Source organism: Musa acuminata, chromosome BXJ1-4, assembly GCF_036884655.1.
Source record: "Musa acuminata AAA Group cultivar baxijiao chromosome BXJ1-4, Cavendish_Baxijiao_AAA, whole genome shotgun sequence".
Classification (NCBI taxonomy): domain Eukaryota; kingdom Viridiplantae; phylum Streptophyta; class Magnoliopsida; order Zingiberales; family Musaceae; genus Musa; species Musa acuminata.
In genome coordinates, this window is record NC_088330.1 from 37,779,230 (window position 1) to 37,794,869 (window position 15,640).

The 15,640-nt window shown below is 37.8% G+C and overlaps 2 protein-coding genes across 2 annotated transcripts; both read left to right on the plus strand.

The window, feature by feature from the left end:
* The first annotated feature begins 1,828 nt into the window (after positions 1-1,828).
* LOC135672594 (auxin-responsive protein IAA4-like) lies at positions 1,829-3,104 on the plus strand. Its single transcript, XM_065181083.1, has 4 exons — positions 1,829-2,064; positions 2,155-2,369; positions 2,456-2,555; positions 2,638-3,104. Exons 1-4 carry the CDS (start codon positions 1,913-1,915, stop codon positions 2,714-2,716), a joined length of 546 nt encoding a protein of 181 aa, XP_065037155.1. The 5' UTR covers positions 1,829-1,912; the 3' UTR covers positions 2,717-3,104.
* Positions 3,105-5,792: 2,688 nt separating this feature from the next.
* On the plus strand, positions 5,793-14,109 carry LOC135663786 (NADH dehydrogenase [ubiquinone] flavoprotein 2, mitochondrial-like). Its single transcript, XM_065176880.1, has 10 exons — positions 5,793-5,987; positions 6,064-6,114; positions 6,231-6,296; positions 6,758-6,874; positions 11,046-11,123; positions 11,257-11,362; positions 11,437-11,483; positions 11,685-11,762; positions 13,606-13,671; positions 13,749-14,109. The coding sequence occupies exons 1-10, from the start codon at positions 5,913-5,915 to the stop codon at positions 13,854-13,856; spliced, it is 792 nt and encodes a 263-aa protein (XP_065032952.1). The 5' UTR covers positions 5,793-5,912; the 3' UTR covers positions 13,857-14,109.
* The last annotated feature ends 1,531 nt before the right edge of the window (positions 14,110-15,640 follow it).

A 15,640-nucleotide genomic window follows, 5' to 3' on the forward strand; every position in this document is an offset into this window, starting at 1 on the left:
AGAGTCACGCATGAACAGATAAGAGCAATAATTTGAGCTTCAACATGGACATCAAATAAATAAGATGGTTTATAGGACAAAGACTTTGCACTTTAACAGCACTACTTGAACCCTCAACGAAAGCTCCATGGACAGCACACGTGCATGGGACAGATCACGTGCATGTTGACATGATGCTGCATGCCTCCTCTCAATTGTTCCTATACCTCACTTGTATATATCTCCTCTCCTCTATGGTTGGTCAGTAGCACAGGATACGCGTTGCTCCCGTTTGAGGCATGCATGGTTACACGTTGCATCATTCTATGGCATGCAACGTGTTCAGATCCATATAAATATGGCTAGCATTTGTCATTTAATAGATTTATCATTTAATATTGCAACTTCGTTCAGATCCTTGTAAATATGGCCAGCATTTGCTGCTGCAAAATGAACACAGAATCGAACGGCAAATCGATCCCACATGATGTGAATACAACGATGTCGACACTGAAGTGACATCGAATGCAAAGTCGAAACTGTGCATACGGTGTTTACATCTCAACATCCGGCTTTATTTTGACGTTTTGACCTCTCATTCTCTTGATAAGGTTTATAGAGGCCAATTCGAATTTGACTTGCTCGACTAAGGGGTTCCTCTATCCAACCTATGCGACAAGTCACCTGGTAAACTCGATGTAAGAGCTCAACCTTGCGCACATATGATAGAGTTCGATCTTTACTCAGCTTAAGTTATCTCTCTGAGGTACTCAAACTGAGTTGATTTTAGCATCCTTCTGATGGTGTCAACGTTATTTACCATTCACTAGCTTTTGGTCCTCCTCTCGGCCGTGTGCATGGTTCCTCCATCTCCTGCTCATCCAACCTCTCATGGAGTACAGTGGTTTTGATAGCATGAGATCGATGATATTGACTTCCAAGGCAGAAAAGCAAGAGGGAGAGAGAGAGAGAGAGAGAGATCAAATGTGGTTGAACACATGCATATATACATCTCTTTCAGATGAACTGGAGGATGGTCAATTGCCTGCATCGACTTGCTGTAGCTTCCTAGGTAGCTTCCACTCCATTGTATTGAACTACCGAGTATGTATGGTGTCCATCTGTCCACTGCTGTAGTCGTGCGATTGTGTTTTCGACGTAGACATACTAAATCCATAAAAAATCCAGACATTTTACGTGGACGTATTGTGTACATAGGGTGCAAAATGGACATAGAAGAAGATCACTATAAGCTCTTGATAGTAGTAGACAATCCACATCTGCTAAATCAATATCTTAATCACCTCCTTGCATACACTTAGCATTCATAAACACAACTTGCTTAGAATATGTTATTACAAAAATAGCTGTGACCTAATGCATCATAGTGATGGGAAACTAACTAGCAAATGGGGCATAATCTTGTACTATTTTCTAGTTAATTGACACAAAAGATTCTCTTAACATGTTTAGAAAAGCAGAAAGGAAGAAAAGAAGACTATGATGATTTGATTTAGGAGATGCTTAACCCTATCAACCACACATAACAAAACAAAGCACTTCTATGTGCAAGTCTTTTAGCTTTATACCAATAATTACATGTTATTTTGCCTACCGACCATTTCCTAGCGTCTCATGTGCTCCTCCATTATGTTATGAACCAAGCAATTCGACGGACGAGATCTTTCCCGCACCGCCGTTGGAGCAATCCCGGCCGCACGATCCGGGCCCGGTCGTCCTCATGCATGTCCTCCGTCCAACCGACCGCGGTCGCTGTCGATACCCCCATCTCTCGTGCAAGAAAGCTTGCCATTGCTTTCATATTGCACTATAAATCTGTCTACCTCCATGACCTTAAGAGCAAACACAGACCGACTCCTCTTCTCAGCAACTCCACACAGGCCCCGTAGAGTTTCCAGCAAGGTTAAGGGAAATGGAAGACATCAAGGGAAGCGACGGCCTCGGTGACACGGAGCTGCGGCTCGGTTTGCCGGGCACGTCGACGGCAACAAGGAGCGCCAAGCGAGCACTTCCCGAAGGCGACGAGGAAAGCCACGACGAGCTCCGACGAACCTCGGCGGCAAAGTAGGTTTTGCAGGGGTGGTTCTTCGCGGAGACCGGAGGAGGATGTGATGTGGTCTAGGCTTTGCTGACGGCTGCTTGTTGACATGGCAGGGCACAGGTAGTGGGATGGCCACCGATCCGGTCGTACCGGAAGAACAGCTTCCCGGCGAGGAAGGTGGAGGCCGAGGCCGAGGCCGCCGCCGGGTTATACGTGAAGGTCAGCATGGATGGAGTACCTTACTTGAGGAAGATTGATCTCAGTGTTTACAAGGGTTACAAGGAACTCAGAGAGGTCCTGAACAACATGTTCGAATGTTTCTCTTTAGGTAAGGGGACATAAATATGAGGTAGAACAACACAAGTAACACATCAGTATATAGCATGCATGATCGACATCTTTTATCTGTTGCAGGAGAGTTGTCAAGGAGAGAAGGAGGCAGTGGATCTGAGTATGCCATCACCTATGAGGATAAAGATGGAGACTTGATGTTGGTTGGTGATGTTCCATGGGAGTAAGTATCTGATCTCCTTCAGCATGCCAAGACCTTTGACATGTGTGACTTGTTTCTCATCCATTTGGTTTGATGTCTGCAGGATGTTCATCTCTTCCTGCAAAAGGCTAAGGATAATGAAAGGATCTGAAGCAAGAGGATTAGAATCAAGACAGCATTAACAAGAGATCCAGATCAACAAAGAAGGAATGGAGATGAGAGATCTTACTTCATGAGAGTAGACTATTTTTTGCTTGGAATTTATTTCCAAGTTCATGAGTCTGCTAAGAAAAGGAAGAACAAAAAAAATATAAAGAAGCTTGGGAATGCATCTGTCAAACAGCTCATCTTACAATCCTACAGCTTAAAAGCCAGAGAGAGAAGAAAAGTGCAACACATGAAGAGAACATCTACAGGATTTGGTGTCACAATTATCCTGTAGGGATTTTTTATTTCAGCATGAGATTGTACAGAAGAATTTTGCTTGCTTCATGTCCTGATGTGAAGTTACAGCCAACTGTTTCATGTCTCATCATCTGATGATGAAAAAGAGACAAATCATGTTTGCAATCTCTCTCTCTCTCTCTCTCTCTCTCCCCTACAATTCCAGTGTCTTTATCTTTGATTTTTCCATAAATTTTATATCTAAATCATACATACATGAACTGCCTCCTTTGAAATGAGATGATATGCAACAGAAAGGTTAAGAAACAGACCCTCTAAACCACATCCTGTTAAATTACACAAAACTATATCTTAAATAACAGAGATTTGCAGATTATGCACCAGTTTAGGAACCAATTTAAATGATGGAACCAGTAAATCTAAGGTCAAGCAACTGTGTTCTCCCTTAAATCCTTTTGACACTAGGATAATGGATGTGAAAGTGAAGGGAAGGCTCAGTGGCTGACAAGATCCAACACACATATTCTGTGAATGGAAGACAGGGAATCAAATTTCAGACAACTTATATGTCATGCACATGAATGAGAAGGATGTGTCCTCCATTTAACTACATAGACGGTGGCTGGAACCCACTATATTCCATGAACATACACATTTAATTTCCAGAAACTTAAATAAGAGGCATTTGATCAAACTGGATGCTTAGGTGATGATTCATGTGGATTTACTTGAGGAAATTTGTGGACTGATGTGATCACAATAGTCAAGAAAGACATCACTGACCTGAATGAATAATCCAAAGTGACATATTAGTTCTTTTGGACAAAAAAAAAAAAGGTTTTTGCTTTGCAAAAACATTGAACACAAGTAGAGATGTCCACTTCACTATGTCAAAATTATGCACCCAAAGCATGCTGAATCTGAGTAAGCTATAATTGCTGGTGGAACAGGGGACCCATGAACACAGAGCTCCCAGAACCTGCATCATAACAACTGATGACTGCCAAAAGTTCCCCTTCTCTACATTGACTCTTGCTGAATTATGATTCTTAGTAGTCTAGGAAGTCTTTAATTGAAATAAACTTTGGTTAGCTTGCTTTTGTTGCTCTGTTAAAAACATAAGCATGTTTAGTTAACATATCATTGTTTCACTATCCTAACTATATTTTGGCTTTGGTTGTTGTTCTGCAAATTACTACAAGCTCAAGTAGAGAAGCCAAATCCTAAAAATGATAGCATTCTGTCACTTGTATAAACAGAAACCAACACAACATATATGCATTTATCAAAGGAAAAGAGATACATGCACAAGATGCTCCTACTAATTCTCTGAATTCATGCAAATCAAGCAGAAATGTGATCCATTTGGTACTCCTCCAATAGCTTTTTATGGCTGACTTAGTCTTGTATTCAGATTTACAGATAATTGTGCAGAAACTTTCAAGCAAGAATTTTGCCTTTTTTTCTTTACCACTTCAAGGTTCATATACTTGCCATTAATGTGTTGAATACATGAGGGTCTGTGTTTAATTAATCTGTCCATGATAAAGTATTTTGATGGTGACTTTAACCAGCAAGAACTAAAAAATGTCTACCAAACTTGGAGGAAAAATAGGTCCCCAAAAAATTATATGATGTATTCACAAATACAACACAACACAGGCATCAGTAGCTTTGTATCTATCTTTCATCAAAATAATATAATAAGCAGCCAGCATGAGCATGGAACTAACTCAGGACATGTAATCAAATTCCTCACATACTTCTCATGGAATAATGTGAAGCTTCTTCTCAAGACCTCAACTCATCAATATAATTTGTGGAATATTAGATTTTTAACTAGTTCCCTATGGTCTGTCAATAAAAAACCTTAAAAGATTCTATCCAACAACCATGTTATTTTGACATGCCACCTCTCTGATTCATTTGGTGCCCCTCCATATCAACAATCAACATATTTACAGTAATTTACTGGTATATATGGCTGCATTGATCTATATCAAATAATGCTCAAGGTCCTTTGGAGCCTAAAAAATAATGAATTCTGTTCCCACTAATAATGCTTTCAGTATTAACTTCATGTGCTTCTCCCTATCTCATCCCCTTAGGGGTGTGAGACTTATGAGTTCTTTATATTTTTATAATTAATTAATATTATTTAAAAAATAAAATTATTATCAAAAGTAATCAACAATCCCAAAATCTATAAATAATAATAATTATTATAAATTTATGCATCATGATAATATTTAAATACAAATATAACCAAATATAATTGATTATAACCAAATAAATATAAATATATCTAATAAATCTATAAATTAATAATCTTATTTTTAAATTTTTATACTTATACATCCAAATAAGAAAACATATAACGTCTAACAATAAAAACTTAAAAATAATCAGTATTGATGTAAGAGGCAAATTTCAATTAATATATTTATTTATTTTTATTATTTTAATAAATATTTTTTTTAAATATATAAAAAATAAATATAAGATTGACTTAGTGATTAAAGTTGGAATCTTGGAGTTGTATGCGTTGCGTTGAATTCTCACGTATGTAAATTTTTATTTATATTATTATTTGATATATATATATATATATATATATATATATATATATTGTATTGTATATAATATAAAAATGAAATGCGGATGGGTACGGTGATCGCCGGTAATCTGCGTGTCATGTTTCCATTTGCCATGAAGTGGATCCCACAGAGGGCCCACGTGGGATGCACTGCAATTATCTGGTTTACATATAAGATAAATACCCCGAAAGTTTCCCGTGCTTTTGGTGGATTAAACCTTGGGCCCGGGTGGGATGTGTGTGGAAGCTCACGTGTGAATCGACAAGGAGGTAGCGTTCGCAGGTGCGGGGCGGGGTGAGTTTATTTTCGCCTCGGTTCTTGATCTCTCTGTGTCTCTCGGATCACCTCATTCGTACCTGGTTCTCGATCGCCCACCATGTTCTCGCCGGCGGCGCGCCTGGCGACCAAGCGCCTCTTGGAGATCCGCCGAGCGCTGCGCCCTTCGCTCGCGGTAAGGGGATTCTTCTCCGATTTCATCTTCCACATCGTTCATTTGCTCGATCTCTCATCTCTTTTCCGCCTTCCAGCTCGCTTCGCCCGCTGTCGCCGCCAGATCCTTGTCCACGGCCCTCAACTACGTGAGCCCCCTCGAAACGCTTGAATATTCGATAAATTTGTTTTCTTTTTCTTCGGATCCCGTTGGGTTTGACTTAAACTTGTCCAAGTTGTGATCTTTTTGTTGTCGTTTTGTCAGCACATTGATTCGCCGGATAACAACCCTGACATGCCATGGGAGTTCAGCGAAGCAAATATGAAAAGGGTACACCGTTTTTGTCCGTTACTTGGGTTGCTGTTCTTGATTTCAATTCTTCGTTTTCTTGGTTCGCTTATTGGAGTTGTTGTTCCTTCTTTGAACAAATGTGGTGATTTGAGTAGCATTTTTCGCGAATAAAAATGATCTTGAGTGGAATTCACATCTTTGTTATTATTATTTGTAGGTTTCCCTATTGTTTTGTGTACTGTAGAATTGCTTATCATGATCATGTACACTTATGGCCACTCGAGAGTTTTATCTATCATCTTCTTTTCCTGAAAAAGCATACATGGATATGTCTTGTTGAGATACGCTGTTTAATGCCTCAGGTCACCTCTGTGGAGCTTTATAATTGTGATTTGTTATTCAGTTTTAAGAATACTTACTCATTTAGACAAGTCCATGCTATCATTTTTGGTATTTTAAGCTATCAAATGGTTGATTTTCTTGCCCATGTGTAACTCTAGGTCAAAGAGATACTCTCCCACTATCCTTCCAACTACAAGCAATCTGCTGTTATTCCGCTACTGGACCTTGCCCAGCAGCAACATGGTGGATGGTTACCAGTTTCTGCAATGAATGCTGTATGGTCGAAATGATTCCTTACCCGTGTATAGGGCTTTGTTAAGTTCGTAGCTTTACATACCTTAACTTACATATCTTGATGCGGTGTTGTTCAGACTGTTAAATATTTTGTTTACTTGTGGTAAGTGCTATTAATACATAAATATATTATAGTAATGTTTTTCCTCTTTCTCTGTGCCATATCTGTCAAAAGATCTCATACAAATTTGAATACAGACTTGCATTTTAGTAAAATCTGCTAATTGTTAATGAGGGGGCTGGCTAGGTTAGGAAATATTTGATGTACAAAATTAAACTATGAAATTATAAGACCTTGTAAATTGGGAGGAAATACCTGAAATTCTCGTTTTTTCTGTTTTTGTGGAAGAAGAAGAGTTGAACCGATCAAATTTGATTCTATGAAGAGGATGGAACAAGGTTAACCAAGGATCCAGGGAGCTGCATTTGATTTGCTAGAATTGAAATACCTCCCTTGATGTGGATGTCAAGTCTTCCACCTCTTCTACACAATGTAAACACTATGAAGAGCATGTAAAAGGTCAATTTTAATACTTCAGTAGAACCTTTACTTGTAATCTAGTGTCATAGCTTACACTCATCTAGTACCCCTCCTAAACCTTTTGTTTACTTAAGAGGATGATTGGGGTGCGTGACTCCACCTATAGAAATGCTTGGGCCAAAGTCGTTGGTCTGGAAGGACCCTGGAAAGTCTTCAAGATGTAGGGAGCCAATGAGAGGCCAACTTCTGGTTGTTACCCCAGATATATCTTAACTATGGGCCATAGGTTAGCTTATCAGTAAATTACTCAATATTCACCTTAACTCTTCTATTGATTAAAGTCAGATCATTCACATTACAATGATTGTGAAGCCCATTAATTTTTTGGCAATATAACATTTATCTGTAGTTTTTTTGGATATGACTTGAGTGAAGGGATCATATCTTTATTGTACATTTTCGCTCTCTTTCTAGATTGAAAATAATTCTCTATACTTATGTGAGAGAAAGCTATAAAAATATTTACTAGCTTCTGAGAACAGATTCAGTTTGAACTGATGTCTGATTGTTACCACTTGATAATGGAATAGAACAGACATTTTTCTCTCTGTCCAGCTCATGAGAAGGCCTTTGGGTTTGAATTTATGCAGGATTTAGTTCATTCAGTTCTGTAAAACAATCCAATGATCAGCTCTATTCACTCTTTCGCTTGTAATCTGCACTATATCCCACATACAGATATGGGTATAAATTGCTATTTATGATAAGCAGCAATGAAAATAAGAAATCTGATAGTGGGAGGTACAAGAAAGTCAAGCAAAAGGGAAAAGATCAATCAAGGAAGGAGGAGCAATTGATAAATTCTGTAATCTAATATGTAGTTTATGTTGTTCTGGTTTACAGGGACCTCCTGTATCATCTGTCTTTTTTCATCGATGGCATCCCTTCTTACAATATTCATAACATATGGTTTCAACTGGACTGATTGTTGGCTGCCATGTAAACGCTCGTGATTGGTTTACCATTTTCCTATTGATTACCACATTTGTCATTAGAAGTAGATCAGGAACTAGGTTCTAGACAATTCATAGAAAACAACATTTTATGCATATGGTCTTAAGTTTAATCCTAAATTACTTGCAAATTGTTCAGTTTCTAGTTTTGGTACCTCTTCATATGCACTCATAACTCTTAATTTCTCTAATATTTCATAACCTTTATTATCTTGTTTTAGAACCCTATTCCTATTAGGTGTCTTTTTTTTGGTCATATGTCCTTTTCTAATTTATTAAACCCTGAGTCAAACTAAAGGGGCCAGGTTCTATGAGGATATTATGTCAAATTAAGTTGGATGCAAGGGTTTTTAGTTTGCTTAGATCTCATGATGGAAGCAATAAGGGATCCTATCAGTCTCTTGTCAGCAAAGATGAGAGAGTGAGGAGATAATTCTGATCCATGCTCCACATGTTTGGTCTCATGTAGATTGAGGATTTTCAAACATGGGTCAAGCAATTCTGAAAGGAACAGAAGATGGCAATGGAGGAAGAGACATTTTATGTCCATTGTAATCAGTTTTACATGTTTGTTGTTGGGCACATTCCTGGGATTAATATGTCTAACATATCTAATTTTTGTTCTCGACTTCAAATTTTATATTGGTTTGTTATCCCTGATATTTCTGATTGCAGTCTAAAAAGCTCTCAAATACATGTTTTCTGATAAAAGTAATAGCAACCATCTCTTGCAATTGCTCAATATCAACACAGCAACTGGTTATTGGATCCATTGTTCGGTAGCTGCAATTGGGTAACAAGCCTCAGATATAAGTCATATTTGTCCCAGGATTCGGTGCTCAAGTCATTTCAGAGCACTAAATGATTTGCACATTTTGTGTGGGGTAATTTGTAATTGTGTTCTTGGCTGAGATCTTTGACACAAGTCTAATTTATGAACAAATTGATGGCTTGAACAAATCAAAGAAGTATTCTGTTGGTTACTTGGGAGTATTTGGAGGCCCACTCAATTTGTATTTATTTAGGGATTTCCATACTGGTAATGCAACCATCTTTGTCACTCCTCAAACTGTCTTACTGGCATATCATCTGGACCAGTTGATGCTGATTGAGGAGGGGAAAAGGAAAAATAAATGCAAATAAAGAAAAAAAAGATTGATAATTGAGTAGGACACACAAACCAGTGGTGTTGCTTGAATGGTTTGCAATCTATGGTGTATATGAGATAGCATGTCGTGGCCTGCAATCCAGACCTCTTTTGGACCCAAAAAACCACCTGTACCCGGACCTTTTCATTTTTAAGAGTCACATTTTAGGTAGAGGTTGGATTGTGAAATTCATGAAGTTGCTAAGACACAAGTTTGGAACTTGATGGTCTATGTTGGGATTTAGAATTTTCTAAAAGTTATTTTATGGTCCTAATTTAGTTAAAATTAGTTTAAATGTTTATACATAAAGGGGCATTTAGCTATTCGTAACTAAACTACTCTCGACAAAAGGTGGTTGATTGGTTTAGCTGGTGAGTCCTGCTTCTCTCTCTATCTTTGTTTTCTTCATTTTCTTTCAAATTCTGGTTTAATAAGTCAGAATGATGCCAGTATACTAACCTGTACCACTGAGTATCAGTGGATACAGAATAAAAGTTTAAACATCGAATAGTGGATGAATTGGTAACACCGGGAGGTTAGTAACAGTCTGACCCATGGTTTGCCGTACCGAACAGTACCGCCCGGTACGGGCGGTACGTACCGGTCCGACAGACATTCGGTACGCGGACCGTCTCTTACCGTTCCGGCACTGTAGCAGTACTGTATCAGTACTGTAGCACTGTAGCACTGCTACAGTGCTCGGCACACCCGGGTGTACCGCTCGGTACACCTCGGTATACCGGTCGGTACACCCGTACCGTACCGTACCGAGCGCGGGTCGAAACGCCGGTACGGTACGGTACGGCAAACCTTGGTCTGACCTGTATTTGTAACCTTTTTCCATTCTCTCTTTCTATCTAAATCATCTTGGTGATACTCTCGGACAATAAACTTTTGCCTCTTTATTATCCTATTGTTTTCACTTAGAAATCTGGCATTCTTGTTGTTTTCTCTTTGTAAATGGGGATCTTTCACCAACTTATATTAGATCAGACCTTTATCGGATTAGATTTTGAAAAGTATTCTTCTGTTTAGCTTTCATGCACCCATTAACAAGACACAGACTTGGATCCAGACATGAAGTATTTCATAAGTCTCAGGTTGGACTATTTGACAAACTGAGAGCCGACAAATTACTAAAGAAAGTGCAATAAGCACAAATATATGCTCCAAATGACCCATTTTTTTTAAGGTTGTGGCAATTTAAGATTTTTTTTTTCTGAATGATTTGGGTGTTTGAAGTGGTTAAGTTGATGTATGATCACAGTCCAGCAAGCTAGGTAGAGTATTCTAATCTTTTAACTACTATGAAGCCTTGGTACCAGGATAGTTTTTCATGGAAAAGTGACATATATAATATATCTCGTCATATCCATCTGGATATGTGATTTACATCTTCTCGTATGTTATCTGCTTCACACCTGCCAGTCAGCTAGAACAATATTATTTTCAATTTTGTTCTTTTTTATATATATGATTCTTTTAATGCATGCAATTTGTGATATTTCAGGTGGCTAAGATTATGGAAGTTGCTCCTATTCGTGTGTATGAAGTTGCTACTTTTTATTCAATGTTCAATAGGACAAAGGTATGTGAGTTTATAAGTTTTTCTGGTTCTTCCCTGATTCAAGTTGTTTGATATAACTGTAGGTTAGTAATCATGTTGTCTTTCTCTTTTTTACTTGCTTCATGCATATAGTTGAATTATTTGTGCATTTCAGGTTGGCAAATATCACCTTTTGGTTTGTGGAACAACACCCTGTATGATTCGTGGATCTCGTGAAATTGAAGATGCCCTATTAAAGCACTTGGGAGTCAAGCGCAATGGTGAGTGTTCATAGTTCTCTATTTCATGCACATTCAGGAAATATAAATCAAAATTTTGTTCGTCATATTTACAGAAGTGACAAAGGATGGATTGTTTTCAGTTGGCGAAATGGAGTGCATGGTAGGTATTCAATTGCTGGATGCTTTTGGATTTAATTTCTGCTGATGTTTAATATACTGCTGCAGACCTGCTTCATATCATAAAACCTCTTAAGTGGATTAGTGGTTTTGGTCAAATGTTTTTTTTGTGATAGAAATCATGAGTAATCTTAAGTGCTCCCATGTTTTGGTCCTTATATATTCTAACTCTGAATCCTTACAGGGCTGCTGCGTGAATGCTCCTATGATAGTTGTAGCTGACTACAGTAATGGCTCAGAAGGATACTCATATAATTACTATGTCAGTTCTCTTTGACCTTCCTTATAAACATTCTACTGACTTCATTAACTCATTTTGAACAATTACTGTGTGATGTTTCTACTTCTATTGCATCCTCACTGAAACTACCACTTAGAGCAAGCTAAAGGTCAAATAGAGTAGTGTTTGTCTTTCAAGTGATTGAGTAGCTTAGGCCATGAAATCTTTCTTTAATTACACTGTGTAAATTGTCTTATTTTCTAGATTAAAAGCAACCAAGAACATTGTCTTCTTACCACCATATTTATCATGTATGGGGTCATACTTTTAATAACGTTCCTTCAGAAAGGAATGAGATATTTACTGAACGAAAATCATAATTATCATTCCCAAATGAAATTTATAGCCATGTCGGTACATCACAATCCTTGCTGAATGGAAAGGCACTTGTCTGCCAAGGCTGATGTGCATTGGGTTGGATACAGAAGGCATTCTATAGAAAATATGAAATGCATGTATCTCATAGAGGTTTGTACCTCTGTATACCTGTTTTTAGATAGAATAGCATGCACCTGCTTAGTGCACACCGTACAGAAATGTACTAAATGTTCTAAAAAGTGGCTGCTACTCTGGCAATCAAGATGTAAAATATATGGTGTGACTTAAATATAGGTGACTGATGGCTCGGTGCATAAGACTTCCGCCATAGCTGGGTTTGGGGAGGATCAATATACACATTCTTCTTCTGTTAACTATTTTCATGACTCCAACCTTGATGATTACAATGTGTAATTTGAATAAAATAATATTTAAGCAAGTAATATGAAGAAGTATACAATCAATTTTGTAGGTTAATAGGGATTAAAACTAATCAAACATTTATACTTTAAGATTTGTTCTTTGAGAAACTATTCAAGTTACTAAAAGTAAGTGAAAGGTTGAAGTGATGAGTTTCATGTCTAATAGATGCATTTTTATTTGCCAGTGAAAGCATAGTTCAAAAAACTGGTCAGACCAGTATGTATGGTTGGTATTTAGGGCAATTTCATCCGGTCTAGTTCAAAACTTTATTTTTATTTTTTAAAATATTTCCAGCTTACTGTTGACAGCCAAAAATAGTTGTCAACAGGAGGCCTCCCACTCAGCTTCTTCGCTTTGCCTTCTTCTCACCTTCTCTTTCTTCTCCTCCTCTACTATAGTATCTCCATTCTTCTTACTCTGATTAACATGATATATTGCCAGCTCTTGTTATTTATTTGCCGTTCTTATGAAATTATTGCACTTTAGGAAGTCACTTCTGTCACACAGTATTTGTATCTTAAAAAAATTAATGCGCAAAGCAGTAAGAAAATCTTGGCAGTTTTGTGCAATCATTTTAAAGTGTGTTTATATTAGCAAGCACACAGGCAGTAAGTTGGAAAATGCTGAAGATTGCAGCAAAGAAAAATACTTCAGGTGGCACAGATGCTGAATGGTTACACTTTTGTTAATCTAAAAATTTCATGTAATCAAATTCTGCCAGCATGAAGATCGTTTGTCTGAGCAAGACTAGTATCTAGAGTTCTGATCACAGCTAAATTGTGGCTCTCTGCTTTTTCTTAAGGTGCTGCACAAAACCTTAATTCTTTACCTTTCTGTGTATGAATTTTCTGCAACAGCATGATAAATAGTATATTTCTGAGTTCCAACTTGATCTATATCAGATTAAAATTCAAGCCCAATGGTTTATATACTTTATCTTGACTGCAGTAAATGTTTCTTTTTTCACCTGAAAAAAATTGTGGTTTTTCTACTCGACTGTGGTAAATGTTATTATTAGGTGATATAAGGAATTACGTATATGAGGAGTAATCTTAAAATTGTGGTTTCTTTCGGCTTTCTCCAGGAAGATGTGACACCAAAACGAGTTGTTGAGATTGTGGAGATGTTGAGAAAGGGAGAAAAACTACCAGTAAGTGGTCGAGGATGTTGATTAATCATTTACTGAACTCTATACTTGTTTCTTACTGATTTTTTATTCTTGCCCAGGCTGGAACTCAAAATCCTGATCGGATTAGGGGTGGACCAGCCGGAGGGAACACCACATTGCTCCGGGAACCCAAACCGCCCCCATGCAGGGATTTAGAAGCGTGCTGATTTCTGTTGGATATCTGCCATGAATAATAGAACTACTTGGCCTTGACATGTGAGGCAGGCTCCGCGAGCGTCGCTGTCGTGGATACCAGATCAAAGTGAATGATATTTCTTGTTTCGCTTCTTACATTTTTATGTTTCTCTTATGTTCTCAGCAGCATTTGTTTTCCCAAGTGAATTATCTTGATGAATTGAAACATAACTGACGCCTATAACTACTGTCGATCTCTTTGCCTTATAAATAAGTTTTGTTTTACTGGATGCTGTCGACTGAAGTGTCTCCCAATTCAGCTCATTTATCGGTCGAAATACCAGTCCGAGCGAGCCCGGATTGAGATGTGGACCGCTCCCACCCGAAGTGTCGTGTTCGTAGCAGGGATTGCCTAACGTGTGTAATGCCCAAACTATATTTGTCCGCAATGCTCAAAGGTTAGTGTAGGCCTTAACTTTGTGTAGAGATGGAAGGCGTTGGTAATATATCGTCGTTGTGCACGAAGGACAAACCAATATAAAGCAATTAACTTTTGTGAGGCGCAAAAGACACTTATAATTGAAGGTCTAGTGTGGCACTTTCATCCAATAAAAATTGGACACACTAATGATCTTGTATCACTCAGACATATAAAATCAAGATCTTATCTAATCCGTTGCCACCTTAGAGTTCGAGTGTGCTGATACAGTTGACTTTTCACGATGCAAGATCGTCAGTTAAAAATCTAACTTATGATAGAAATCAACCTATGAAAGACGAGAAAAGAGTTATTTTGGTTTTTCACAAGATGCCGCACAATTTAGAAACATTTTTGAGTTTTACAAATAGAATCATCATTGTGGTGATTCTTTATCGATGTTCGAGCTTAGAAAATTAATCTTCTTCGTTGGTCTTTTGCTCAGGTTTCGACAAAACTTCACCTTGTAATGCGTTTCTCAAGCACAACTCCCATGCGAGCTCCTGGTAATGAGTTATCACCATCACTATTCGAACGTGACATGTTCGAGTTGGAAGATTTTGCATCCAACTTTTATTCTTTGAGTTGTTCGAAACTTTTGGAAAGCTTGAATACTTTTTCTCTATCATCTTTGCAGAGAAATCTATGAGCCGTTTCACCTTAGTAACTGCACTTTAGGTATCTTAAGAACATTCCGATGATGCAACTATTGTTAAGCCCATAATTTCAAACCATTAAGGAAGCATAAAAGTTCATCTCGTATATCCACCATCAACACTGTAAAGGTCCGGTGAAGTTGTTGCAACTTTTGTCATGCGATATGCTTCGTGTCCTTTGACATAAATTAAGTTTGCAATTCCCTTTTCAAGACTTTCCGAGTGTCAATGTTACTGCATCCTTCTTACATTATTTTCTCAATATATGGTTCATCATAGTTTTGCATCATCAATGGGATATATTATTGCTAACGACAACTTGATTTTTTTCAAATTTGGGTTTATTCACTCTAAAGTATTGATCTAATTGATGAGAAAGTATTCTAACTCCTTGTTACTCTGAGCACCTCGTAGCTCTACGATTTGGAAGCTTTTACTCTCAGCGAGAGATAATCATAAGATGTTCTTCTACTCGTATGCATTTCTTGCATGAGTATCGACACATGAGTTATCAATTTTTCCACTCGTAGGTATTGTATGGATTCTTTCGTGTTATCCATCAACCTTTTAACTTGGATCTCCAATTGATCTAGTAAGGATTCGACTCTGTCACTTTAAAATACTCCTTACTTCCATAAAGCTGTATCAACTTTTGGTTGACAGTACTCCTTAGCTCAAACTC

Coding starts and splice junctions, on each gene's coding strand:
- LOC135663786 (XM_065176880.1), top strand. CDS start 5,913: ATGTTCTCGCCGGCGGCGCGCCTGGCGACCAAGCGCCTCTTGGAGATC. Junction 6,297..6,757: donor GCGAAGCAAATATGAAAAGG/GTACACCGTTTT, acceptor GTGTAACTCTAG/GTCAAAGAGATACTCTCCCA. Junction 11,124..11,256: donor CAATGTTCAATAGGACAAAG/GTATGTGAGTTT, acceptor TGTGCATTTCAG/GTTGGCAAATATCACCTTTT.
- LOC135672594 (XM_065181083.1), top strand. CDS start 1,913: ATGGAAGACATCAAGGGAAGCGACGGCCTCGGTGACACGGAGCTGCGG. Junction 2,065..2,154: donor CGACGAACCTCGGCGGCAAA/GTAGGTTTTGCA, acceptor TTGACATGGCAG/GGCACAGGTAGTGGGATGGC. Junction 2,556..2,637: donor GTTGGTGATGTTCCATGGGA/GTAAGTATCTGA, acceptor TGATGTCTGCAG/GATGTTCATCTCTTCCTGCA.